Source organism: Pan troglodytes, chromosome 17, assembly GCF_028858775.2.
Source record: "Pan troglodytes isolate AG18354 chromosome 17, NHGRI_mPanTro3-v2.0_pri, whole genome shotgun sequence".
Lineage (NCBI taxonomy): Eukaryota > Metazoa > Chordata > Mammalia > Primates > Hominidae > Pan > Pan troglodytes.
In genome coordinates, this window is record NC_072415.2 from 30100917 (window position 1) to 30127813 (window position 26897).

A 26897-nucleotide genomic window follows, 5' to 3' on the forward strand; every position below is an offset into this window, starting at 1 on the left:
TAATAAAGTATTTGAAAATCTATTAATGTTCACACTCCTTGGATTTCAGTACAATGTGTCCTGGTATTTATCTCTAAGTTAATAAAGTCATAAGATCTCTCTTGGCCAGGCGCGGTGGCTCATGCCTGTAATCCCAGCACTTTGGGAGGCCTAGGCAGGTGGATCACGAGGTCAGGAGGTTGAGACCATCCTGGCTAACACAGTGAAACCCCGTCTCTACTAAAAAAAAATACAAAAAATTAGCCAGGCATGGTGGCGGGCGCCTGTAGTCCCAGCTACTTCGGAGGCTGAGGCAGGAGAATGGCATGAACCCGGAAAGCGGAGCTTGCAATGAGCTGAGATCGCGCCACTGCACTCCAGCCTGGGCAACAGAGAGAGGCTCCCTCTCGAGAAAAAAAAAAAAAATCTCTTAATATAGGCCAAAAGACACAGAATTTATCAGGAGGCACTCTGTTTTATGAATGAATGAGCTGATTTTTAAAATATTAAACAATCTTACCTAGTGTTGGGCTATTATTAACTGTTAATGACTTTTATCATTGAGTTACTATGGAAGGTTTAACTATACAGTTACACAGAGCAGATTAAAATACGAACCTTAATATTGATGTAACTTGGACATTTTGTATTTGGTAAGGTAATTTATGCATGTATATGGTCATTTCCCATATTTGGTTCTTTGTTGGAAGACCATGATTTTAGGTAGTGTCGATGGAAGTTTGACTTGATAGATGCAAATAACTAATCTCTCCAGAAAGTCATATTTAATACATGCTTTTTTTTCTGAAATGAATTCATTCTTTTTAGGCTAGTCTCTCATAAATCTGTTTGCTCCAACCCTTTCTTCGGGATGTGAGATTGTAATATAAAGAAGGATTTCCTATGAATTTGTACACTGTCACATTTCTTAGCTATATCTTCCTAATTTTAAAGGCAATTTACCCATTTTTATGATTCCAGAATTTGGAGAAATAGTATTTTACATGGTCACTGAAATAACATTTAAATATAATTTCTTTTTTGTAATCACAGTGACTTTGAGTAGAATAGGTTTTGGAGCATCTCCTCTTATTAGTTGTCTGTTGCTTAACCCCTCCAAGCCTGAGGTATCCAATCAGTAAATGGTGATAATACTACCAACCTCCAAGGTTATTGTGCAGATTCAGTGAATGATGTAGGTAAAGCACCTGGCATATAGTGAAGGCTCAATAAAAAGACAGCCATTGCCACTGCTGTTGTTTATCAATCCTCATGTCTGCACTGATTAATTCATTCATTCACATGACGTAAAACACCTTTCATCAAAGCATGGGTCTTACATTAAACATTTGTTGCATATGTGCTTTCCTTAGAAAAAAGAAACATTAAGTAGCTATTTCAAGTAATCAAAAGCCCTTTTCATATACAAGTCAAAGAAGATGAACATAGTTTGTTAATATTAAATGTTTTATTGTTTTTTGTTTTGTTTTGTTTTGTTTTTGAGACAAGAGTCTCACTCTGTCGCCCAGGCTGGAGTGCAGTGGCGTGATCTTAGCTCACTGCAACCTCTGACTCCCAAGTTCAAGCGATTCTCCTGCCTCAGCCTCCAGAGTAGCTGGGATTACAGGCGTGTGCCATCATGCCTGGCTAATTTTTGTATTTTAGTAGAGATGGGTTTTCACCATGTTGGCCAGGCTGGTCTCAAACTCCTGACCTCAAGTGATCCACCTGACTCGGCCTCCCAAAGTGCTGGGATTAGAGGCGTGAGCCACCGCGCCAGGCCTGTTTTACTCTTTACATCATATAATATCTCTAGTCAGAATTTAAAATTTGCTCAATGTGAAAAATAAGGATCTATACAGCCAAAAATGCATAAAGAAGATTTAGCCTTAGAGAGGAGATTAAAACAAGGTTTTCAAAAGCATGGATTTATTCTAAACACATTAAAAAAAAAACCCCAGTTACAGTGTTACCTTGCAAAACATCTAATACAAATTTCCTTAATACTAACCTTTTATGTTTCATGATCTGATGTCCGTTAACTTTAAAGATAAGAGCTTGATTTATAGTTTCTTTTCTAAACACTCAATGCAGGTAAACAATCTACTTTAACTTCTTGCCTTCAAGCAATGTTATGTTCTACTTTTCATAACCCATTTGTAAAGATTTCCAGGAAGTAGCAATCTGGTAGCAATTTTACTGGTTTCTAAACTCAATGTCAGACACTGACACGACTATATATCAGCTTAATATTTCAGAAAAGTATGGGCCAAACACTTGCTAATGACTACAGGAATTGCAAATACAGACTCAGGAGGAAATTGTAAGCCGATAGGGCAGAGATATGAAATGGTTTTCAACGTATTCTAACTCCAGTTTTGCAGTGACTGTTGCCTGAATTGTGTTGAGGATTCTGAGGATGGTATTAATGCTCTGGGGGAGAGTATATGCTATGCCATAGTCTAAAAGCCATGACTGCCATGGGCAAGCAGGAGGAGAGACTGACCTGCCAGCTCTGTTCTAGGTTTGGGGTCTTATATGTGACAAAAGTCACAAGTCTCAAGTCTCAGTGTTAGGGTCCCACAATCTCTTATCTCCCACCTCTGGCTGTGCCTGCTTCATCCTCTGTGAAAACTGGATCCCCCATCCCACTCCCACTGCCTCTCCAAGCACGTGGCAGGAGATGCCACCCTCACAGCTCCCGAGTTTACTGTTGGCTGCACAAATAAGTAGCAAAGACTAAGTAATGGTTTTCATTTGCAAAGAACAAAAATGGTCTCTATTGAAGCATAAAGGGAATTTATTGGAGGATGGTGAGAATCAACAGGAAGACTAGAGGAGCAGGCTCAGGCAGGAAGCAAGGAAGGCAAGACAAAGTCCAGGTTCTGCCACGGGGATGGTATGCTCATGACGCAGGCACCACCAGCACTGGAATCCTCTACCCCTGGACACTCATCTTCTGCCATTTGACTCAACTCCACCATGGTTACCATGAATAATCACTAACCGAGTTACTTTTGTGTTACTCCTCAAAATTCAAACTTTCAGCCTAGAGCCTGGGATTACCAGTACTCAGATCATAGGCCTACATGCCACCTATCGAAGAATTAATTCTCAGAGAAGAGGAACTTGAGTTAAACAGGTACCCTCAAGAGGTGTCCACTACAGGCTGTATCCTACTCGGCAGAGGGCATGTAAGAGGATGTAAGGTGCTCATCTGGCCTAGAAACTGCTGTCACCAAACAGAGTGAGAAACCAAGCTGAGCCTATGAAAGTCTGAAGCTGTGGGTAAAGCTACCTAGGAATAAGCAGAGTGGTACCAGAAGCTAGAGCTGAAACCAGGGACTTTGGTAGATAAAACAGGCCTGGGTCAAGCTGCAGAACTAGAAAGAATTGAAGTCAGAAATAAAACAAGAGATGTCCCCAAAGTAGATTCCAGAAGCAAAGACTATACTGCCAGAAAATAGTTCTGGAGCGGAGAAGGCATACTCAGCACAGGGTTAAATTCTAAGATTGTAAACCAGGTAGTGAAGAAGTGAAAAGCTAGAGAGAGCAACAAAAGGGAGCAAGATGGAGACAGACTTGCTGAAGTTCATGTAAGATTGCCATGTTTGACATTTATTAATTGCAAGACACATTTGATTGACAAATATTCATTGCAGGATATGTCCTTCTATATCCATTTATTTATTTATTTATTTATTTAGAGACGGAGTTTTGCTCTTTCACCCAGGCTGGAGTGAAGTGGCATGATCTCAGCTCACTGCAACCTCTGCCCCCGGGGTTCAAGCAATTCTCTTGCCTCAGCCTCCCGAGTAGCTGGGATTACAGACGCATGCCACCATGCCCGGCTAATTTTTGTATATTTTTTTTTTTTTAGTAGAGACAGGGTTTCAACATGCTGGCCAGGCTGGTCTCGAACTCTTGACCTCAGGTGATCCACCCACCTCAGCATCCCAAAGTGCTAGGATTACAAGCTGAGCCACCATGCCTGGCCCTCAATATACATTTACTTAGGTTGCTTAGACAGTCCTTTCCCAGTTGAGGGGAAATAAAACTGTAATATAGAAACCTCAGTCCTTGAGGCAATGAAGACATCAGGAGCATTGAGAACTTGATGAGTTGGTGCATTTCTCCACTGAGCTTGGCACAATAGGCCTAACACTCAAGGAGAAATACCTTCCTTTTTCCTGATCTTCCAAATTAATCCTTAGAGAGGGGTACTCATATTCTTCCTAACTGGGCATAGGAGCAGTCTTGGCCAGGTGGAGGCGGCAAAGCCAAGGTGGTGCAGTCAATGTCAGGCACTGAATGGATTTGAGGAAGGTGGTGAGGGGATGGTTGTTAGAATAGAAAAGAGGCACCTTGTGTAGGGCTGCAGGCTTTTTTACTGTTACCAGGAAGAGAAAATCATCATAGCCTCAGTGGCGGAAGCAGCAGCAGCAGCATATCACTGATAGCACGTAGGAGAGGTTTATCCTAAACAAAAACATTTCCTGGTAGAATCACAGGTTCCAAGGTGGTACTGAGTGGGCCCTAGTTCAACTTTCAGCTTTTCAAACTTCCAGCCAAATAATTTTAAGCATTAATCAACTTACATAAATGAAAGCATTTTACTTTTATAGGGACCTAACATATCTCATAAAGTTTGTTTGTTTAAAGATTTCCCCTAGCTTTTTCCTCCAGCAGACATTTCCAGGGGTTTCAAGACTTAAGTTCCTTATCACTCCCTAACACACATGTACATACCACACCTCTATGCTGTGCAGGAGGGAAGAGTAGGGGCAAGCTTATTTGTCCGTTTCAGGATGAACAGATTAAAAGCAATTTTTGTTACACCAAACTCAGTAAGACTTTCCAGTTTTCTCTTCCTCATTAAAAATTTTTTAAAAAAATATTCCTGGAAACAAGTGAGCCACTAAATGTAAGATTGAAAACTTTCCAGGTTATTTACAGACTGAAGTTTGACATTGATGAATATACTAAAAAAGAAATCAGGGAATGTGGTAATAAAAAAAAAAAGGAGGGCGAAGAGAAGCAAACTCAGTAAGTCAATGTAATCCATAACTTGTAGGTGACATTCTGACATACTCTCCCAACTTTAAAACTCCATATAGAACATCTTCAAAGCCACCTTACCCCTTAAACTGGGGCAAACTACTATTTCATTTCATTATTATTTTTTAAAATATATTTTACTAAATAGATAGGAGGTCTCCCATGTTGCCCAGGCTGGTCTCCAACTCCTAGACTCAAGTGATCCTGCTGTCTTGGACTCCCAGAATGCTGGGATTACACGTGTGAGCCACTGTGCCCGGCCTATTTTAGAGGTGATTTTTGAGACTGAGTGTTTAGGAAGACGAAAATATCTCTATTTAGTGAAGAAAGGCAACAGCTCAAGGAATTTTCTATTTTAATAAAAGCTGAATATAGACCTACATAAAATTTTAAAGCCCTGAGACAGTCAATGACAAATGAAGTTTTAGTAGCTAAAGAAAATACAGCATCGTTCCACATTATGTGTATCTTTAATGCCTACGCCTACCTTTCGTTCATTTAATGAGCTGAAGAAAAAAATGTTCAAACCCTTATATGCATTTCCTTAAGTTCCTAGAATACCGGAATACTGACACATATGATTGCACTATTTCGTATCTGTCGAAGATGATTCTGAATTTCACTAAAAACCGCAAAGGAAACCAATAGTCACACAATAATTCTGATAACCCCACCAAAGAGGAAATAAAGAGAGGAAGTTACTCTAAAAGTCTGATAGGGCAAAAGTGACTGCAGCAGAAGGGCCTCAAGGTTCAGTCCATGAGGACCTTGATTAACCTTCATCTTTACGCCCCCACCCCATCCTTCCGGGTCCTCCCCCTTCTTCAACGACTGGCTTTACAAGGCTCATAGGAAAGGTGCGTGTATTCAGACGGACACGATTCCAGCTGTGGCTCCTCCACTTTCAGGGTCGCTGTTTCCACAGTTGTCAAGCAGGATAACCATACTTGTTGCACTTCCCTCACTGGGCTGCCGCCAGCATCATATACAAAAACGCTGTCCCAACATAAGCCAAAGACACCATTACTGGGATAGTCGCCAAACAGAACTCAGCTTCGGTTCCCCTCCCGGCAAGGCTGGTTCGACCTACAGTCAACAGGAAGCTCCTGGGGGCAGGGACAGGATCCCTGCCTCGGAAGGAGGCAAGACGTGAACGTTTTTTGGACGGCGATCAGGATGGTGATGAGGGTGTGAGTAACGCCGGCTCACGCGGTTGGGCTTGAGATTTTACTACCAACGACAAAGGGTGCGGAAGCATAGCGCTGAGAAGCAAACAGCCAACCAAAAAAACTCAACCCCGTCCTCCCCCACAAAAGCAAGCCCCAAAGCCCTGGCCACTACTGAGAGCTGGGCCAAGGAAAAGAGAAAGGCAGAAGGGCAGAATCGGAGCGCTCCATTCAATCTCCGCGGCAGCCGAGCGTCGGTGGGTTCGCGGGTGGGAAGGGGCGCCGCGGGCCTGGTCTCCGGGCAGGGAAGCACCTCCTCCTCACGCCCCCTCAGCCTGCACCGCCCCCGGGAATCCGCCCCGGACCCCGCCGCCATGTTGGGTCGGGAGAAGTGACACGGACCGGTCGCCTATCCTGACCACAGCAAAGCGGCCCGGAGCCCGCGGAGGGGACCTGACGGGGGCGTAGGCGCCGGAAGGCTGGGGGCCCCGGAGCCGGGCCGGCGCGGCCCGAGTTCCGGTGAGCGGACGGCGGCGCGCGCAGGTACCCGCAGCCCCCGCCCCGCGCCCGCCCCCGCTAGAAGTCAGGGGGCGGGGCCGGGGGGGCGGAGGAGGTGGAGAGTGAGGCCGAGGGGTGGGGAGCCCGGGAACTCCCTCCTCCTGAAGTAACGCGTCCCGGGCCGGCTCTGCCGTCGTTGCTGCCGCCGGGCGCCCCGGGACGAGGAGGTGGAGGAGGGAGAGGGCCCGCGGGCCTCGCCTCCGCCCTCCGCCCCCTCCCGCCACCTCGAGCTGCGGTAGCAGCGACTCATGAGAGCGCGGCCGGAGGACAGGTAAGGACCCGGTGGGGCCCCGCGGGCGGAGGGTTACACCTCTGCCCGGACAGGGCTAGGCCCCAGCTTTCGGAGCCGCCGCCGCCGCCGCCGCCGCCGTTCCCCGCCCCCGCGGGCCCGAGTCGGGAAGTTGGGAAGAAACTTCTTCCCTCCCCCGGATCGCCCGGCGGGCTTGTCTCGTTCCCCTCGCTACCTGCTCGCCCCTGACTCGGTCTCTGCCGTGTCCAGACCTGCCGGGTCCCGCCCAAGTCCGACCTGAGGTTCCAGGGACGTGGGGACACTCCCCACCCCTTGTCTTTGGGGTCGTGTGGACCGCCCGGCGACGAGGAGGAGAGGTTTATTTTTGCCCCTACGGCCGAAGTAGGGGCGAGGGAAGCGGCCCCTTTGGGTCCTAAAGGCTGGGGGTCTGTGTATCGGCCGACGCCGGTAGCAGCTGTTCGGGGAGAGGAGCGGGTGTGTGGGGCGAGTGGATGAGCCTTTCTGGCTTTACTTGGTTTGATTGAAAACCGCAACATGTTTAAAGTTTTCCTTTGTTTTGGATTGGGGGTTGGGAAATTTACCATTCAGCGTCCACTTTTACGGAATCATGCCACTCCGCCTCCCGTTGCGTTCGGTTCCCTGTCCACATGTGTTAAAGAAAATTGTCTTAAAAGTGTGTTTTTCTTCTTGATAATTGCTTCCAGCTTTCACTTTATTGGGCATGGGGCAGAGCTGTTTTAAGAAGCTCTTTGAAAATCAAGTCTGGTGTAGGGACTTTAGTTTTTGTTTTGTAATGAGTAGGACTTAACAGTTCGGATTTGGTTGAATCATTTTCTGCATAATTGATACAGGCGTGGAATAACATACTGTATAATTATAAATTATTAAAGGAAATAATGAAAGTCTTTGGTGGAAGCACAATTTTATGTCCATTTATTATGTATATACGTTCCACGGGTGTGTGTTTTCACAGTTGATTTCACATGATATGATTATAGTATCTTCAGGTATTATAACTGTAAGATTACAGTGCCAAAGATATCTTGATAATTTTAAATATTTAAACCATCCTGTTACATTTCTAAAGTTAAATTACGCACTAAGGAAAGTATTACTAAATGTATACACGTGACTGTGCATTTAAGGAAAAGTGCATGGTAAATCTAATATCTTAACTGTCACAGTGCTTGGCACACGGTGGACAGGAAGCATTTTGAATGGTCAGGTAATAAAGGAGTATCTTGTATTAGCCAAGGATCTTGTATGCATCACTTACGATTTTCATATATTGTACAGTAAGAAAGTTTTACTTTAGCAAATAATATATATGGTTTTTTGGTTTTTGTTTGTTTGCTTATAAGTGTGAGACCCCTGCCACAATTGACATGTAAGAAAAGGAAGTTAAATTGTATTTTTATTTTTGGACATTAGCTAAAAGTCGGTGGAGATTTTAAATGCTGGTTGACAATTCAGAGGGTCCTACATTTGAAAAAGACAATTGCCTTTGATCTGAAAACAAAACAGTTTATATCCATGTTTCCAGGATAAAAGATAAAAGGGCTCTTAAAATATATACTCTGTTGTAACCACTGTAATGTTATAATGGCTTTAATTTCGCAGTTAGGTTTTGCTGACTTCATAAACCACAAAATTGATTCCTTTCTGTTCATCTGAAAGTGAAATTACAGCTTTGACCTGTCTTCCTGGGTTAGGTGGAATTTGTCTTGTGGTCGAAGTATAATATTAATACATGGGCTGTTTTTGTGTGTGTGTGTGTTAGTTCAGGAAATTCACAAGCTGAAAAATTAATGTCTATGCAAGTAAAATTTATTCATGGTATGTATTGATAAAAGAATAAATGTGCTAAAAGACTAGAAGTAAACCTGTATAAGTGAAATATTACCAACCGTTGGTGTAAGACTTACTTATTCAAAGTTGAAATTTGCATCATGTTAGACAGTAAATGATTTACTACTATGGCTAGTTTTTCTTTACAAAATCAGTGTAGACATCGTTTATTAATTCTATTAGCATTATAGTAAGAAAGAAGACTAATGCCAAAACAATTTTTTAAGTGATGCTAAGCGCTGGGGTCACCCAAACTTGGGTAATTAAAAAAAAAAAACCTGCAAGGAAATTCTGTGAACGTAAAAATAGAAGCATAGAATACCTGTGGTTCTATGAAGGGAAATATATGGGAAGAGGGAGGAGATTGTGATAGGGACCTGGCTTCTGAAGTGGTGACAAAGTTCTTTTAACCTGGTAGGAGTTACCAAGGGTATTGGTCTTAGTGTAATTCATTAAGCCCTACGTTTGTGTGCAGAATCTGTTTCTATGTTTTATTTTACATGAATTTGTTGTTTTTTTTTTTAAGGAATCCAGTGTGTAATGTCTATATAAGGTGCTTGGTTTAAGAACATAACTTGGTGGCTGACTTTCGAACACTACCTAGGCTATCCTTTGCAAATAGGATTACATTTATTAAATCATAATTGTCATATATCAGCTGTATGTATAACTACTTTGAACACGTCAGGCTGGGCACGGTGGCTCACACCTGTAATCCCAGCACTTTGGGAGGCAGAGGGAAGGGGATCACTTGAGGCCAGGAGTTTGAGACCAGCCTGGCCAACGTGGTGAAACCCCATCTCTACTAAAAAGTACAAAAATTATCTGGGTGTGGTGGCGCACCCCTGTAATCCCAGCTACCTGGGAGGCTGAGGCACGAGAATTGCTTGAACCCGGGAGACAGAGATTGCGGTGAGCTGAGATAGTGCCACTGCATTGCGGCCTGGACAACAGAGTGAGACTGTCTCCAAAAAAAAAAAAAGTCAAATACTCCCAAATGTACAATAATTAGAGAATTTTTGGAAAAAAATTTCTAAATAAAGTTCTAGTTCGTTTTCTTTAATAACTTAATTGTTTTAATATTTTGACAGAAGACACAGGTTTTACAAAATTAAAATCTGCTTCGGCTTGTATGTTGTAAATAACCAATAGAAGATAATCAAAATGTTTATTGAACGAATGGATACTGTTCTGTCATCAAATACTCTGTTTTTCTGAAAATTACATAACATGACAATTAAAACTCAAAACTCAATTATGGCATCAAGATCGTAAGTTTTGACTTTTATCTATTTTCGGTTTTCTAGAACAGTAATTCTTTAGATCAGTAATTTCAGCCTTAGTTTTTCTATTCTTAAGAATGCCATGAAATCTCAGCATAAAATAAGTTTTTGTTTAAAGTTTATGAAGATTTACAGCACCTGAAGGATGAATATGTTTTGGTTCAAAAGGCAAATTACAATATGGTGTTGGAGTTTCAGAAATGCAGAGAATCATTGGGTCATGCTATTTTATTTGCTTTATGTAATGGCTTGCTATTTTAGTGGTTGATATTGTGGCTTTGCATTGTTGTAGAGTTGAAGAAGAGATCTCATCTGTGCCAAATTTTTATATCACAGGAACTTTCAGTCATGTTATAAAGGTGATGTTTGTGGTGCACGCTTTGTTGTGTGAATATTTACAGGAAGTTTTAGTAAGATCTTCCATTGTTTAGAACCCTACATGGCTTAGGTCACCTTCAGTTCACATTTAAACAGTTTTATAATATAAGTATAAGTCCTATAGCGAGGCACAACTGCTTTTCTTTAAAGGAAATAATCTCTTTCTATTAAAGTGTCTTGTCTTATCGGTAGTTCGTGTATGGCTATGGTAGGGTATGTATTATCTCTTTTCTTCCTCTCAGCTGCTCCAGTGCCACAATTAGGCTGAGTATTGCTCAGCTGCAGCTGCTGGGTGATTACTAACCATCCAGCTCCTGTCTAAACTCAGAGGCAGATTTAGCAAAAGGAGCTATAGTAACAGTAGAGGGTGAAAGAGAAGAGCCAGTGCTGCCGCCAATATCATTTTCACATGTCTGTATGCCAAGGAATCGTTGGCTGCAGCAGCACTACTGTTGTCTTGGAACTAGCAGACTTGATGGCAATATATCCTGGTCTGCGTTGGGTTTACCTTTAAGATCTGAAAGCCCACTCCATGAAAGACAGAGAATCCTGTAATTTTAGAGTATAGAATAATGTACTGTTGAGGTACTAATGGACTGAGTTACAAGCCTCTGTGCCTCAACTCCTTTTCCCCCCCAAATCTAGGGTAGCAATGCCCTTCAGTTTCTCTTGTTCAAATGTACAGTAAGCTGTGAGACTGCAGGTTCCTTGAAGCATTATACTTCATTTCACTTTAAGCTGTGATTCTTAGAATTGCTTCTTTTACTGTTGTTTAGGGGAGGGGAGTAGAATTGCTGGCATATAGGTTCTTTGGACTCTACTTTCTCCTAGGAAGTGGAAGGCCTTCAAGAGGGATGACTTCTAGAATTAGCTATACATTGTATATCCGTGGTGGCTGCCTGAATTTTGCTAGTAGGAACTCTGCATTCTTTTCCTTTTGTTCTTTCTTTATCCCTGGTGTTTGAGAAGATGGACATCAACAGTTGCAAATACGTTATCAGCTATATATGGCAATCCCCAGACTGGAAGATGCCATAGGCAAATTTTGCTGCTTCTAAAATGCTGCTCAGCTTATAAATATGCCAAGCAAATAGCAGCAGTCGCATCTTTTGTGTTTTTGTGTTTTGCTTTGTTTTTGAGACAGGATCTTGCTCTGTTGCCCAGACTGGAGTGCAGTGGTGCAGTCACAGCTCACCGCAGCCTTGACCTCTGGGGCCCAAGGGATCCTCCCACTTTAGCCTCCTGAGTAGCTGGGACCACAGGTGTGCACCACCATGCCTGGCTAATTTTTTTTTTTTTTTTTTTTTTGACGAAGTATCACTCTACTGCCCAGGCTGGTGTGCAATGGTGCGATCTTGGCTCACTGCAACCTCTGCCTCCCAGGTTCAAGTGATTCTCCTGCCTCAGCCTCCCGAGTAGCTGGGATTGCAAGCGTGCACCACCACGCCCGGCTAATTTTTGTATTTTTAGTAGAGATGGGGTTTCACCATGTTGGCCAGACTGGAGCATGCCTGGCTAATTTTTGAATTTTTTGGAGAGATGGGGTCTCACTGTGTTGTCCAGGCTGGTCTCAAACTCTTAGGCTCCAGCAGTCCACCTGCCTGGGCCTCCCAAAATGCTGGGATTACAGGCCACCACACCCAGCCACAGCAGCGTCTTGTCCTTACTTTTACCACTACTATCTACTGAAAATCTGGAGATATTCCTTTGACTTATCTTGTCTTTGGAATTTGGTAGTTTGGGGTTTGGCATTTGGGATGGAGATTAGAGAGGATTGAGAAAAGTAGTGCTCAAACTTGTATAACCAGAGGAAGGATGAGGTACAGTTAGACCATGCATTTGAACAGTAAGAAGTACACATCATTATGGCATATACTTAGCAAGAGATTGGTGTTATGACCTCTTTGTGCTCCCACAAAACACTTATGTCAAAACACACCTCTCCTTGCACTGTAATTATTTCTTTCCATGCTTGTCTGTTATTCTTGACCTAGTATTCACTGTGTCAAGGAACTGTTTTATAGCAATCTTTGAGAACAGCCCTTAGCACAATAAATACTAAATAAATTCTGAATTGTATGTAGGGATGTGGTTCTGGGCAGATTTATATGAATTACAACTATGGACTTTTCGCAAACAAAACAAATCTTTTGAGTACACCTCTACTAAAATGTTATAAAACTAGCTTAATACTTTTTCATAGCTCGAAGTTAATTCTTTAGATTTTTGCTCTCAAGGTTTTGTTCTAGAAGGTGATTTTACAAAATAGCTTAAGCAGTCCTTCAAATACGAATTTAAAGGTCATTTTGATATTTCTAATATGAACTGAAAATTCATTGTAGTTGAAGTTAAACTAGTCTCTAGTAAGGTTTATTTTAAATAAATACGTTGTACTATTTTAGTGAAAAAAGAAAGTCCAAGTTATGCTAAAGAAAAATCCTAGATTTTTAAAAAATGCATTTGGTATCTCATCACAGTAGTGACAATCAGTATTACAATTATGACTTGTTCATATATACCTAGGACAAAAAGAAAAAGAAGTCCTGATTTTCTTGCAGTAATGTGTGTGAAGGAATGCATAATTCATAGGTATACTTTTGCTGGGTTATTGGGGGTGAGGACGGAACAGGAAGTGCTAGGAGGAAAAGTACTGACCACTGAAACTTCAAGATTGTCTGGTTTTCAGCCTCTATTCCCAGCAAAATGTGGATTCTAGGTTTTCTTCAACTGACTTAAGAGGATTTTCACTTCTCTAATTTTTTAATGTAACTTTTCAGTTTCTTAGCATTAAGTAGAAATTGGGGTGAGGTGAGGAAGTTGGTGGTGGTTGTGTATAAGTTAATACTTCACATTGTTTCCTGGCGAATGTATTGACTTCTAACTTTTGTTCTGATGTGATTAATATTTTACAGATAAGGATACTTTAAAAATAATAGCAGCCAGACATTTGGAAGGAGCAGAGAAGGCAATATGGTGTTATAAGGAAAGGACTGGAAGGTAGAGCACTATCTAGATTTTAGTTTCATTTCTGACAGTGAAGAGCTATTTAGCCTTGGTCGATTCAGTAAACTCCCTAGGCCTTAGTTTTGCAATTTGAAACAGAAGGTAGTTGGGCCTCATGGTTTCTAATAGTTTCTCAGCTTTATATATAAATGTGTGCTCTGCCGCAGTTGAAGTTGTTACAATATAGTCATGCTCTGCCTAAGGAAGTTTCAATGATGATGATCCTGTAAGATTATAGTAGAGCTGCCCTATATAGGTGTACCATTTTTTATTTTTTTATACTGTGTAATTACTATATCTCTTCTACATTTAGTTATGTTTAAATACACAAATACTGTTACAGTTGCCTGCAGTATTCTGTACAGTTGTGTGCTGTACAGGTTTGTAGCCTGAGAGAAATAGGCCATACTATATGGCCCAAGGTTGTAGTCAGCTATACCACATAGGTTTGTGTAAGTACACTCTAGAGTGTTCACATAATGTCAAAATTGCCTAATGAGGTATTTCTCAGAATATATGTTAAGTGATGCATGACCGTATTGATAAAATTTTAAGGAAACGTTCGAGTCTAAAATTTGGAATCAAATTAGATATAAGTAAAGATTATAAAAAACTGACCCATGGACTTGGCACGGAACTTTCTCAAGCAAATTGCAGTTCTACTAATTAAGCAAACATTTATAATACTATGCTAGGTTTTTGGTTTGTGTTTTTTTGTTTGTTTGTTTGAGTCAGAGTCTCACTCTGTCGCCCAGGCTGGAGTGCAGTGGCTCGATCTCAGCTCACTACAACCTCAGCCTCCTGGGTTCAAGTGATTCTCCTGCCTCAGCCTCCCAAGTAGCTGGGATTACAGGCGTGTGCCACCATACCCGGCTAATTTTTGTGTTTTTAGTAGAGAATGGGATTTCTCCATGTTGGTCAGGCTGGTCTCCAGCTCCCTATCTCAGGTGATCCGCCCGCCTTGGCCTCCCAAAGTGCCAGGCTTACAGGCGTGAGCCACCTCAGCTGGCCTTTTTTTTTTTTTTTTTTGAGACTCAGTCTCACTCTATTGCCCAGGCTGGAGTGCAGTGGTGCAATCTCGGCTCACTGCAACCTCTGCCTCCTGGGTTCAAGCAATTCTCCCGGCCTCAGCCTCCTCAGTAGCTGGGATTACAGGTGTGTGCCACCACACCCAGCTAATTTTCTTATTTTTAGTGGAGATGGGGGTTTCACCATGTTGGCCAGGCTGGTCTCGAACTCCTGACCTCAGGTGATCTGCCTGCCTTGGCCTCCCAAAGTATTGGGATTACAGACGTGAGCCACTGTGCCTAGCCCAGATTTTTTTGTAATAAAATTAGAAAAATGACTTAATTATTCTGTTGAAGTGGATAGTTATGATGTCAGTTAACAAGTAATCGTGGCTATTTGAATAAAAACTTTGCAACATTATATGAGAAAAATAGCCACTATCATCAAAATTTACATTTAATTTTTTTAATTGACAAAGGTATGGACAACTTCTTCTGGATATTTGTCTTTATACACATACAGTTAATATTTAGAACAAGACAAGCATGGCATTGGAAAATGGTTAGCCTTTTAAGGTTTGTAAAATAGATTTTCTAAAACAAAGAAACTAAAATTACAGTGTTCCGAAAGTTTGTAAGTTGATGTTTTGAAAATTAGAATCTGTTTTTCCAGGAAGTCTTTTCTGTAACATAAGCCTTTTGGCCTGATTTCTAGGCAGCCCGTTGGAGTCTTATAAAAGCCTCACAAATAGGTAAAATAATACTTTGGTGGTAAAATATTTTCTGACTGATTCTCAGTTTTTGCCTTGTTTTTGTTAACTGCTGAGCTCTTTGAACAAATAAAATATTTGGCCTACAAATGCTCTGATTATGAGGTGGGTGAACCTGTAGCCTTGCCAGTCACCCTCCTTTCCCACCTTACCAGCTCCTCACTATTTAAAAATCACTGTTTCGAGTTCCCTGTTAGGAGACTCAGATTCTCCCAATAAGGCATTGCTATTAAGCTTAATTTAAGTACAGAAACTTCCCTAGGTTTCCCCACCTGCTTGCTAGTCGCAGTGAAACCTGCCTCATACTCTAACCCTGTAGGACAGTATGAGGTATAGAAAAGCTTCAAAAGATTGGGAGTAATAAACAAAAAATAGTAGAAAAGGGTTTGGGAAAATGAGGAGTGTTACAATATGGAGTTTGTAACTTTACCTTCTCTGTCCTTTTTTTATTTCCCACCTATTCACCTCACTTTGGCATTGGGTAGGGAAAGAAGAAAGCCTGTCCTACGATAGGTGCTATGCCATACTTTTATATGCATTATCACATTTGACTTGAATCTTTGAAATGTGTTTCCAAAATACACAGAAAAATTAGGAATGAGATGGGTATTTATTTTTTGTTTTTGAGACGGAGTCTCACTCTGACACCCAGGCTGGAATGAAGTGGCAAAACCTTGGCTCACTGCAACTTCTGCCTCCCAGGTTCAAGTGATCCTCCCACCTTGGTCTCTGAGTAGCTGCTGGGACCACAGTTGTGAGCCACCATGCCCAGCTAATTTTTTTTTTAATTTTTAAAATTCAAAATTTCTCACCATGTTGCTCAGACTGATCTTAAACCCCCTAGGCTCAAGGGATCCTCCCGCCTCGGCCTCCCAAAGTGCTGGCATAACAGGTGTGAGCCACCATGCCCGGCCTGTTTTTTATTTTTATTTTTTTTTAGAATAGAGACAGGGTTTCACCTTGTTGCCCAGGCTGTCTCGAACTCCTGGGTTCAAGTGATCCACTTGTCTCAACCTCCCGAAGTGCTAGGATTATAGGTGTGAGCCACTGTGCTGGGCCCCTTGAGGTAGGTATTTATTACAGATAAAGAAACTGAGAATCAGAAAGTATATATAATTTGCTAAGGTCACACAACTGGCAGAACTGGGATTTAAACCTAGGGCTGACTACAAGCCTGTTCCATATGCCATAACTTTCTTAGGAATGAGGAGCAATGATGGAAAGGGAGATTTCTTGTCTTTTTTCTTCTTCATTAAATAGTACATTTGAATTGCTGGCAGAGAGTGTTCAATTAATACTTTTTTTTTTTTTTTTTGAGATGGAGTTTCACTCTTGTTGCCCAGGCTGGGGTGCAATGGTGCGGTCTCCGCTCACTGCAACCTCTGCCTCCCAGGTTCAAGCGATTCTTCTGCCTCAGCCTCCTGAGTAGCTGGGATTACAAGCGCGTGCCACCATGCCTGGCTAATTTTTTGTATTTTTAGTCAGGCTGGTCTGGAACTCCCGACCTCAGGTGATCCACCTGCCTTGGCCTCCCAAAGTGCTGGGATTACAGGCATGAGCCACCACGCCTGGCAATACTTTCTAATTATTTTATTTTCTTTCTTTTTTAAGAGAGATGGTCTTGCTGTGTTTGCCCAAGCTGGAGTGCAGTGGCATGATCATAGCTCATTACAGCCTCGAACTCCTCGGCACAAGTAATCCTCCTGAGCAGCTAAGACTACAGGCTTGAGCCACTACACCCACCCTAGACTTTTCTTTTTAATGGAAGTAGCTTTGTGCTGCATGTTTTATAATAGATATCAGCTGTTAATTAAGGTCAGATATTAAATATATTCATTAACTGAAAAAGATGTGTTATTACACTAACAACTGTAGCAAGTGCTGTCTTTTTGTAAGTTGGGGTTTGTAATGGAAAATGATGTAGTAAGTCCAAAACATTCTTCATCTTTTTATAAAATAAGGTGTTTGTTCAGCCAGATTAACAGAGCATGTTTTCTCAATCAAGTTTCTTTTTTTCCTAAACTTAATTCATCAAAAGAATAAAGAAACATGCAAAAGATGAGTTATTACACTAAACTGTTTCAAGTGTTGCCCTTTTATAGGTTTGGGTTTGTGAAGTCTATATATTCTCTCTCTCTCTGTATATACACATACACACTCTCTATACATATATATGTAGTTTGTACTCAAATCTGTCTTCTGCCTCAAAAGCTGGATCAAATTGCTACTGTACAATATTGCCTTTATTTCTACTAATTATATCATTTATTTCTAGGTGAGTTAGTAGAAATAGATGGAAGGTCTTTATTGCCTGTTGGTTCAGTTAAAATTTCAGACGTGTTGCAGAAAGATAGCCATTTTCTAATTTGCCCTGTCAGTAGAATAGCAGTTTCCTACATACATCTTGGTACAGACTCATCAGCCATTCAAGGCTATACTTCTAGAGGAAGTGAGGATTCTTCCATACTGGCTTGTTCCTCATTCTTATAGTCTTCTATACTAGTTTGTTCGTGTAAATCATTTTTTTGAGACAGGGTGTCACTCTGTCTCCCAGGGTGGACTCCAGTTGCACAATCACTGCTAACTGCAGCCTCTTCTTCCTGGGCTCAAGCGATCCTGTCACCTCAGCCTCCCCAGTAGCTGCGACCACAGGTGTGCACCACTATGCCTGGCTAATTTTATTTTTATTTTTTATTTTTATATTTTTTTGAGATGGAGTCTCGCTCTGTTGCCCAGGCTGGAGTGCTGTGGCGTGATCTCAGCTCACTGCAACCTCCACCTCCCTGGTTCAAGCGATTCTCCTGCCTCAGCCTCCTGAGTAGCTGGGATTACAGGCACACGCCACCACGCCCAACTAATTTTTATATTTTTAGTAGAGACGGAGTTTCACCAAGTTGGCCAGGATGGTCTTGATCTCCTGACCTCGTGATCCACCCGCCTTGGCCTCCCAAAGTGCTGGGATTACCGTCGTGAGCCACCACACCCAGCCTTTGTTTTTATTTTTTCCAGAGACGGGGCCGAGCATGATCCTCCCCGACCTTGGCCTCCCAGAGTGCTGAGATTATAGGCATGAGCCACCACCTCCAGCCTTGTAACTATTACTGTTATATGAACATCACTGGAAGAAGAGTCTCATCAAAAGCTACCAATGGAAATTTTATTTGCCACTCTTTTGCCACTGTGTCAAGTTCTTACATTAACAATAATTTTCTTCACCATCTTAGTAGCCTTTTCTTCTTTGGCTTCCTTTTATTTCTCCAATTGTATCTAAGAATGTACGCTTTGTCCTCCCTAATAAGCTGGAACATTGTTTTCTAGCGGGAATACTAGCTTAATTTTTGTAGCATTATTATCCCACAATATCTACAGTACAACTCCTTCACATGTTAACTCTAACAGTTTATTAAGTCTTTACATAAAGGTTGGCAGATAGGTTTCGAACTGCTGTTGTACCAACTCCAAATGACTGGAATGGCTGCCACTGGAATGTAAGCTCCGTGAGGGTAGGGATCTTAGTTTTGGTTACTAAAGTTGTTCCAAGCACATAGAACAATGACACATAGACATTTATTAAATATTTTTGATTGTAGGAACATGCAGCAGTCAGCTGGCATATTCTGCCTATCATGGGCATGAGAGAAAGAAGTAACAAGTAGTTCTTCACTAAAAGCTCATGCAGTAACCACAAATGTTTTTTACTCAAGACTCTTTGAAGTGGCAGACTTGTGCTAAACTAGTATCATTAATGCTCAGGATGAATTTCAAATAAGCATTCTACTTGAGTCTGATGGAGAAACTAAGGTTTGATGCAGTTTAATAGCTTGTAAATGTTAAAGAGCAGTATTTAGCCTAAGCATATTCACCCACTTACAATATAGGAGTTCTGTTTTTTTAATATCATATTCCATAAATATATGTTCAGCAATCATACCTTCTTTTTTTTTGTTTTTTGTTTTTGTTTGTTTGTTTGTTTTGAGACAGAGTCTCGTTCTTTAGCCCAGGCTGGAGGGCAGTGGCATGATCTTTGCCTCCTGGGTTCAAGTGATCCTCTCACCTCAGCCTCCCAAGTAGCTGAGATTACAGGTGTATGCCACCATGCCCAGCTAATTTTTGTATTTGTATTTGTGTTTTTTATTTTTAAATTAAAAATTTTTTTGAAATGGAGTCTCGCTTTGTTGCCCAGGCTGGAATGCAGTGGCGCGATCTCAGCTCACTGCTACCTCCACCTCCCAGGTTCAAGCGATTCTCCTGCCTCAGCCTCCTGAGTCGCTCATTACAGGCATGCACCGCCTTGCCTGGCTACTTTTTGTATTTTTAGTAGAGATGGGATTTCACCATGTTGGTCAGGCTGGTCTCAAACTCCTGACCTCAAGTGATCCACCCACCTTGGCCTCCCAGAGTGCTGGGATTACAGGCGTGAGCCACCGTGCCCAGCCTCACAACCATACTTCTTAAAAACTCTGGCACACATTAGTTCCTCTTATATTACATTGATATAAGCAAGTCATATGGATTTATCTGAGTGTAAGGAGAGCTGGAAAAAATAGTTTCTAGCAGGTCAGCCACCTCCCAGTGAGGGCTGCATACCATAGAAGGGGAGAATGAATTTTGGGAGAACAGGTAATTATCTCTGTCACAGAAGGGGATGAAAAGTATGGTAGTTACACAAGTTAGACATCTGTATGGAAAATACCACTTGGTTCTACAAATGTGGTTAGAATATTTGAAAGGTATGGGCATCGATGGTATCTTAATTCGGGTTACAGTATTGGTATAAAGCAAACTGGTTAGTCCAACAGCTTCTGGAAATGTGTTTCTTAAAGCAGAGCATCTGACTAATTTAATTTTATATTTGAGGTGGTAAGCTATGAAGATATTTGCTATTTTGAACTTAATTAGGATCAGTAGAAAAAAAAGCTAGTGATACGTAAATTCTAGAAAGAACCTTTGACGATAGGAGTCATGTCATCTTGGGTTTATATTAAAAGTAGCAGGAAAGACAGTTCTGGATTTTAAGATGTGTGCACTAGACTTTAGGAAACATTGGAAAACCAGTAAGAGTGAGGCTTAAAATTCTAATGGACAGTGTACCCCCTGAAGGAGTGAAAAGTCTTAAAATGCCCCAAACTTCTTATATGAAAGGTTAGGAAGCACACTGGTGGAGGGAGGGGGTCAGAGTAGAAAAGTATTATATGTCCATTTACATACCACTTCTAGTGATTGAGAACAGATACTAATTAGCCATATCAAAGAATTCCATGGGGGTAGTAGCAGGTAGAAATTAGGGTGGAGCTAAAGCGGCTCCCCTATGCATCTTCTCACCATCTCCCCTTTTCCCCCACTCTACCCCATCAGTCACTCCAACTTGGGTCTTAGTTTTTGTATTGTTTTTGTTTTAATGCATGCACTATAAGTCAGAAGGAGAAACTCATAACAAATGTCAAGTAGAAAAGAGGGTTGTGAAGCTCTTAGGATGTTGTCAGAGGATGAATAGGATTTTTACAATGACCGATGTTTCAGAAAAGGAAAAACAATATTGATGATTCTTAGAGATAAATTTATAGCTAGAGTAAGAAGTCATGAATCTATAGTTCAGGAAACTTGAAATAATAGGTGACACAGAACACATAGTTTATCTCCTTTTTATCATCTCATTTCTGAAACAAGAAGTTGCTCTGTAAATTAGAAAAACTAGAACAAACAAAAAGAAAGTAGACAATACACTTATCTGGCTGGGGAGATAGCATGATCATGAAGGTGGTTCCCAGAGTGAGGCTCATCCATTGCACTTTGGTTGTGCTGACCCCTGTGATTTCCCCAAATGCAGAATTTGTAGTAGTGAGGGACTGTGTTCGTACTTTCCCCTGTCATTTTTTGTCCTAAGAGATCATAGTGTGAAGTTTATATTATTAAAAACAAATAAATAATAAGAAAATAGTAAGAGGCATGTAGCTTTACATGAGTTCATGTCTCTAGGTCTAGAAGAATTATATCTCAAGGTTCTGAAAGATATTTCTGATACTTCCAGGGCCCTACCAGTAAGAGAGAAATCATGGAGACAGGTAGATATCTTAGAAGAATGATTAGATGATGTCTTAAAAGGTGAACGTTAATAAATGCAGACACTGAAAGTTGCCTTTGATTCCTGACAAAATTTTTAAAGTTTGTTAAAAAGATGTTTATCATTTTTAAGCAATTTGAAGATTATAAAGAAGTAATTTTTAACAGTTGTTTAGAAGTGCTTTGTTGAACTACCTTGTCTCGAGTTTGAGTAAATGCTGCATATAGGTCATTGTCAGTGGTACTTTCTTGTGTTGGTGAGTGGTCAGACCTGATAAGCTTAGTTTTCTTCTAACAGTAAGGTTCAGTGATTGCTTTTCTACCTGTGTTTTGTTTTTGGTTTTGTTTTTCCTCTTTCCATAATAAAGTGTTCTAATGGCATGATAGGTGTTGCTTTTTCTTTTGGTGATAAACAGAGCCAGGGATGTTAGCAGGTTTAAAGCTCTTTCTATATTTTCCCAGTTTTTTTTAGGGGGATTGATAGAACATTGTTTTATTTTTGTTATATATATGAATAAAGATATCTTAAAATTATTTTAATTTGCTTTTTCAATTGAAGGCTACTGTGCATCTCTCCTTGTGGTGAACTGCTTGCTCATAATCTTTGCCAGTTTTACTACTGGGTTATTTGTCTTTTTCTTACAGGTTTTTAGGGACTCTTCAATATATTATAGATATTCTTTCTTTGTCTTTATGTTGCAAAGACTTTTCCATGTCTGTGCATAATGTTCCTTCTGTAACTTTTGGATTTTGTGTTTCAAGAATATTTTCTCCACTTGAAGATGATGTTAAAAATTCTACTTACAGGTTTTTGTTTTGTTTTGTCTTACAAGTCATTTAGCTCTATACTCTGGATTTTATGTATGTTGTGAGGTAATTTTTTTTTTTCCTCAGATGATATACCTTACTACTGCTAGTTATTAAATCTGTTTTCACACTGGTTCAAAATGCCACCTTTTAGTGTTTGCAAATTCTTTTTACTCTTGGGCCTGTTTCTGGGCTCTTTCTTTTTGAGGGACTTAATTGTTTATTTTATTTATTTATTTTTTGAGACAGAGTCTTCCTCTGTCACCCAGGCCAGCGCAGTGGTGCCATCTTGGCTCACTGCAACCTCCACCTCCCGGGTTCAAGTGATTCTCCTGCCTCGGCCTCCTCAGTAACTGAGACTACAGATGCCCGCCACCACGCCCGGCTAATTTTTGTATTTTTAGTAGAGACGGGTTTCACTATGTTGGGCAGGCTGGTCTTGAGCTCCTGACCTTGTGATCTGCCCGCCTTGGTCTCCCAAAGTGCTGAGATTACCAGTGTGAGCCACTGCACCCGGCCTAATTGTTTGTTTCTATGCCAATACCACATAGCTTGATGCTGTTGATTATAACCATGATAACAGCAACTAATGTGTATTGATAATTGACTGTGTGACAGTCCCTGTGATAAATACTTTAACATATTTAGCTAACTCATTTCTCACAGAACCGTCAACAGTTAAGTATTCTTGACATCTTTATTTTTACAGATAAAGAAATCTGCTTCGAGAGGTTAAATTTACTCAAATTACACGCTAGGACTGTAACCTAACTTTGTGACTCCAGAGCCTATACCCTTAACCATGAGGCTGTGATTCCTAGAAGGACAAATTTCCTGTTTTCCTTTTCAAAACTTTCTCAGCTATTCATATGCATTTACTTTTTCATGTGAACTTCATTGTGATTTTGATTTAATGTTACTTAGATTTATGTAGGAAGGATGGGCATCTTTGTAATGTACCTTCTAAAAATAAGTGATGTGTTTATTTTTTGAGATTGTCTTTTATATCCCAGTTTTATTTTCTTATATAGACTCTGAACTTTTGTTTTACTTACTCATAGGTCTTATGTGTGTGTGTGTGGGTGTGGGTGTGGGTGTATGTTTAAGTTCTGGGATACATGTGCTGAACGTGCAGGTTTGTTACATGGGTATACATGTGCCATGGTGTTTTGCTTCACCTATCAACCCGTCATCTAGTCTTAAGCCCCGCATGCATTAGGTATTTGTCCTAATGCTCTCCCTCCCCTTTCCCCCACCCCCTAACAGGCCCCAGTGTGTGATGTTCCCCTCCCTGTGTCCGTGTGTTCTCATTGTTCAACTCCCACTTATAAGTGAGAACATACGGTGTTTGGTTTTCTGTTCCTGTGTTAGTTTGCTGAGGATGATGATTTCCAGCTTCATCCATGTCCTTGCAAAGGACATGAACTCATTTCTTTTTTATGGCTGCATAGTATTCCATGGTGTATAGGTGCCACATTTTCTTTATCCAGTCTATCATTGATGGGGATATGGGTTGGTTCCAAGTCTTTGCTGTTGTAAATAGTGCTGCAAGTTTATTTAGAAATAACTTCAAAGTTCAGAAAAGTTGCAAGAGTAGCACAAAGAACTGGATACCCTCCACCCAGATTTACCAGTTGTTAACATTTTGTCACATTTCCTTTATGTTTCCCTCCTTGGGTATGTGTGTATATGTGTCCCCACCACCACCATTTGAAAGTTAATTGCAAATGTCATTTCTCAGTACCCTTAAATATTTCAGTATGTATTTCCTAAAACAAGGACGTTTTCTTATACAACTGCAGTACAGTTACTGAATTCAACAAGTTCAACATCAGTATAATACAGTTACCTAATTTGCAGTTGTGGATTCAGTTATGTTCCCCAAAAGGGTCCTAACCCTCAGTACCTGTGAATGTGGCCTTATTTGGAAATAGCATCCTTTGGGAGGCCAAGGCAGGTGGATCACGAGATCAGTAGATTGAGACCATCCTGGCTAATAGGTGAAACCTTGTCTATACTAAAAATACAAAAATTAGCCAGGCATGATGGCACGCGCCTGTAGTTCGAGCAACTTGGGAGGCTGAGTCAGGAGAATTGCTTGAACCCGGGAGGCAAGGTTGCAGTGAGCCGAGATTGCACCACTGCTCTCCAGCCTGGGCGACAGAGTGAGACTCCATCTCAAAAAACAAAACAAAACAAAAACCAAAAACCCACATGTGAAGACAGACACCCAGAGAGAATGCCTTGTGACAACAGAGGCAGAAATTGGTGGGATGCACCTGTAAGCCAGGAGCACGAAGGATTGCCAGCTACCATCAGAAGCTAGGAGGAGGCAAGGAAGAATGGTATCCAGAGTGTCAGGGGGAGCATAGCCCTGCTGACACTTGAATTTTGGACATCCTGCCTCCAGAACTATGACATAATAAATTTGTTGTTTTAAGCCATTTTTTTTCTACAGCAGCCGTAGGAGGGAACAATAAAGGAAATGTGGCAAGGAAAGTAATACAGTAGTTCATACATTTTTCCAATTGTCCTAATAATATTCTTTATAACAAAAATCCAAAATCCAATCTAGAAATACATGTTGCATTTAATTGTCATGTTTCTTTAGTCTCCTTTAATCTGAACAGTTCTTCAGGCTTTATCTTTCATGACATTGATATTTTTAAAAGTTAGACTACTGGTTTTGTATAGTGTACATCGATGAGTTTTTGTTTGATGTTTCCTCATGATTTGATTTAGATTATGAATTTGAGGCAGGAGTACCACTTAAAGGCTACTATGTTCTTCAGAGTACAAGACATCAGGAGACACGCTGTGTTAGTCTATCCTACTATTGGCAGTATTAACTTTGATTACTTAGTTAAGTGATATCTGTCAGGTTTCATCACCACAAAATGAGCATATTTCTCTTTTTAATAAATTACAGATAAGGTAATAGTTTTTGCTTCCATTGATGATTCCTTGGCTGAATTAATTATTGCAGTAAGAGTTGTTCTGGGATACGTGTGCTGAATGTGTAGCTCTCTTACTCCAAGTTTAGTAGTTGGGATTCTATAAGAGAGAACCTTCCTGTCCTTATTTATTTATCAGAGTGACTTATGGATTATCTTAGTCAACTAGTTGTAATCTGTTAGTGTCACCATTTTTTTTTCTTGATGCTCAAATTCTATGCTTGGTCAGCAAGAGCCTCTTCAAACTAGCTCCTATGTACTTTTGATAGATCCCTATCATTTGTTGAGTACTACTTTATAACTATTTTTGGTATATTACAAAACTACTTATTTCTCAATATATTTTTGTAGCTGCTCTATAGAAATCTGTGTCTGATAGCTTTTCAGTTAATTCTCTTACTTTTTTTGTGTAAGGGATCATGCAGGTCAGACACAGTGGCTCACACCTGTAATCCAAGTGCTTTGGGAGACTGAGGTGGGAAGATCACTTGAGCCCAGGAGTTTGAGACCAGCCTGAGCAATTTAGTGAGACCCCATCTCTGCAAAAAATTAAAAAATTAGTTGGGTGTAGTGGCAGATGCCTGTAGCCCTAGCTACTCAGGAGGCTGAGATGGGAGGATTGCTTAAGACCAGAAGTTCGAGGCTGTAGTGAGCGATGATTATGCCACTGCACTGTAGCCTGGGTGACAGAGTGAAACCTCATTTCAGGTAATAATTATAATGGCCGGGCGCGGTGGCTCACGCCTGTAATCCCAGCACTTTGGGAGGCCGAGGTGGGTGGATCACGAGGTCTGGAGTTTGAGACCATCCTGGCCAACATGGTGAAACCCTGTCTCTACTAAAAATACAAAAAATCATCCAGGCATGGTGGCACGCACCTGTAGTCCCAGCTACTTGGGAGGCTGAGGCAGGAGAATCGCTTGAACCCGGGAGGTGGAGGTTGCAGTGAGCCCAGATCGCACCACTGCACTCCAGCCTGGTGACACAGTGAGACTCTGTCTGAAAAAAAAAAAAAAAACCAATAATAATAATTATTATAATGAACCTTAAGACTCTTTCTATTGTTTGCCATTAAGCTGTGATGCCAAAGTTGACTTGAACTTTATAGATATATAATATCATGGAAGGATTCCTCTATTTTTAGTTCATGAGAGTTATTAAAAAGTAGGGGTGGGTGTTGATTTAAGCTTTTTTTTCCCCCTTGGCTTTTATTGAGATAAATAACTTTTCTTCTTTTTCTTTCTTTTTTAAATTTTTTTTAAAAATAGAGACAAGGTCTCTCTATGTTGCCCAGGCTGATCTTGAACTCCTGGCCTCAAGCAATCCTCCCTTCTCAGCCTTCCAAAGTGCTGGGATTAAAGGTTTGAGCCACTGCACATGGCTGCTGCTGCTGCTGCTCCTGCTGCTCCTCCTTCATATATATATATATATATATATATCTGAATGTGTGTGCATATATATATGTATGTATATATGTATATACACACACACATATACAGAGGGAGAGAGAGAGAGAGATGGAGTCTCACTGTGTTTCTGAGGCTGGAGTATAGTGCTATTCACAGGTGTGACTATGGCACACTACAGCCTTGAATTCCTGGCCTCCTGCCTCAGCCTCCAGAGTAGCTGGGACTACAGATGTGTGCAGCTGCACCTGACTTCTTTATTTTTTATTTTATTTTTTTTAAACCCAAACCCAAAATGGTAAATATGACTTCTTTATTTGTTTGTTTGTTTGTTTTTCGAGATGAAGTCTCACTCTGTCATCCAGGCTGG

The 26897-nt window shown here is 41.0% G+C and overlaps 1 protein-coding gene and 1 pseudogene across 6 annotated transcripts in view; both read left to right on the forward strand.

Moving 5' to 3' along the window:
• Positions 1-6152: 6152 nt before the first annotated feature.
• YES1 (YES proto-oncogene 1, Src family tyrosine kinase) overlaps positions 6153-26897 on the forward strand; it is a 91634-nt gene continuing 70889 nt past the window's right edge. Inside the window, exon 1 of one of the 6 annotated variants that reach the window (XM_009433760.5) lies at positions 6153-6460. Coding sequence is in view for 2 of the 6 variants with exons in the window: in XM_063795542.1 (XP_063651612.1) it covers positions 7010-7032 (23 nt within the window). In the remaining 4 variants the exon portion in view is untranslated. Of the gene's footprint in view, positions 6461-6721; positions 6747-6772; positions 7033-26897 lie in introns of those variants that run through there. The other 5 variants (XM_009433761.4, XM_001148240.6, XM_009433762.5 and 2 more) reach the window with 5 other exon arrangements.
• LOC112206296 (U1 spliceosomal RNA) lies at positions 21021-21167 on the forward strand (annotated as a pseudogene).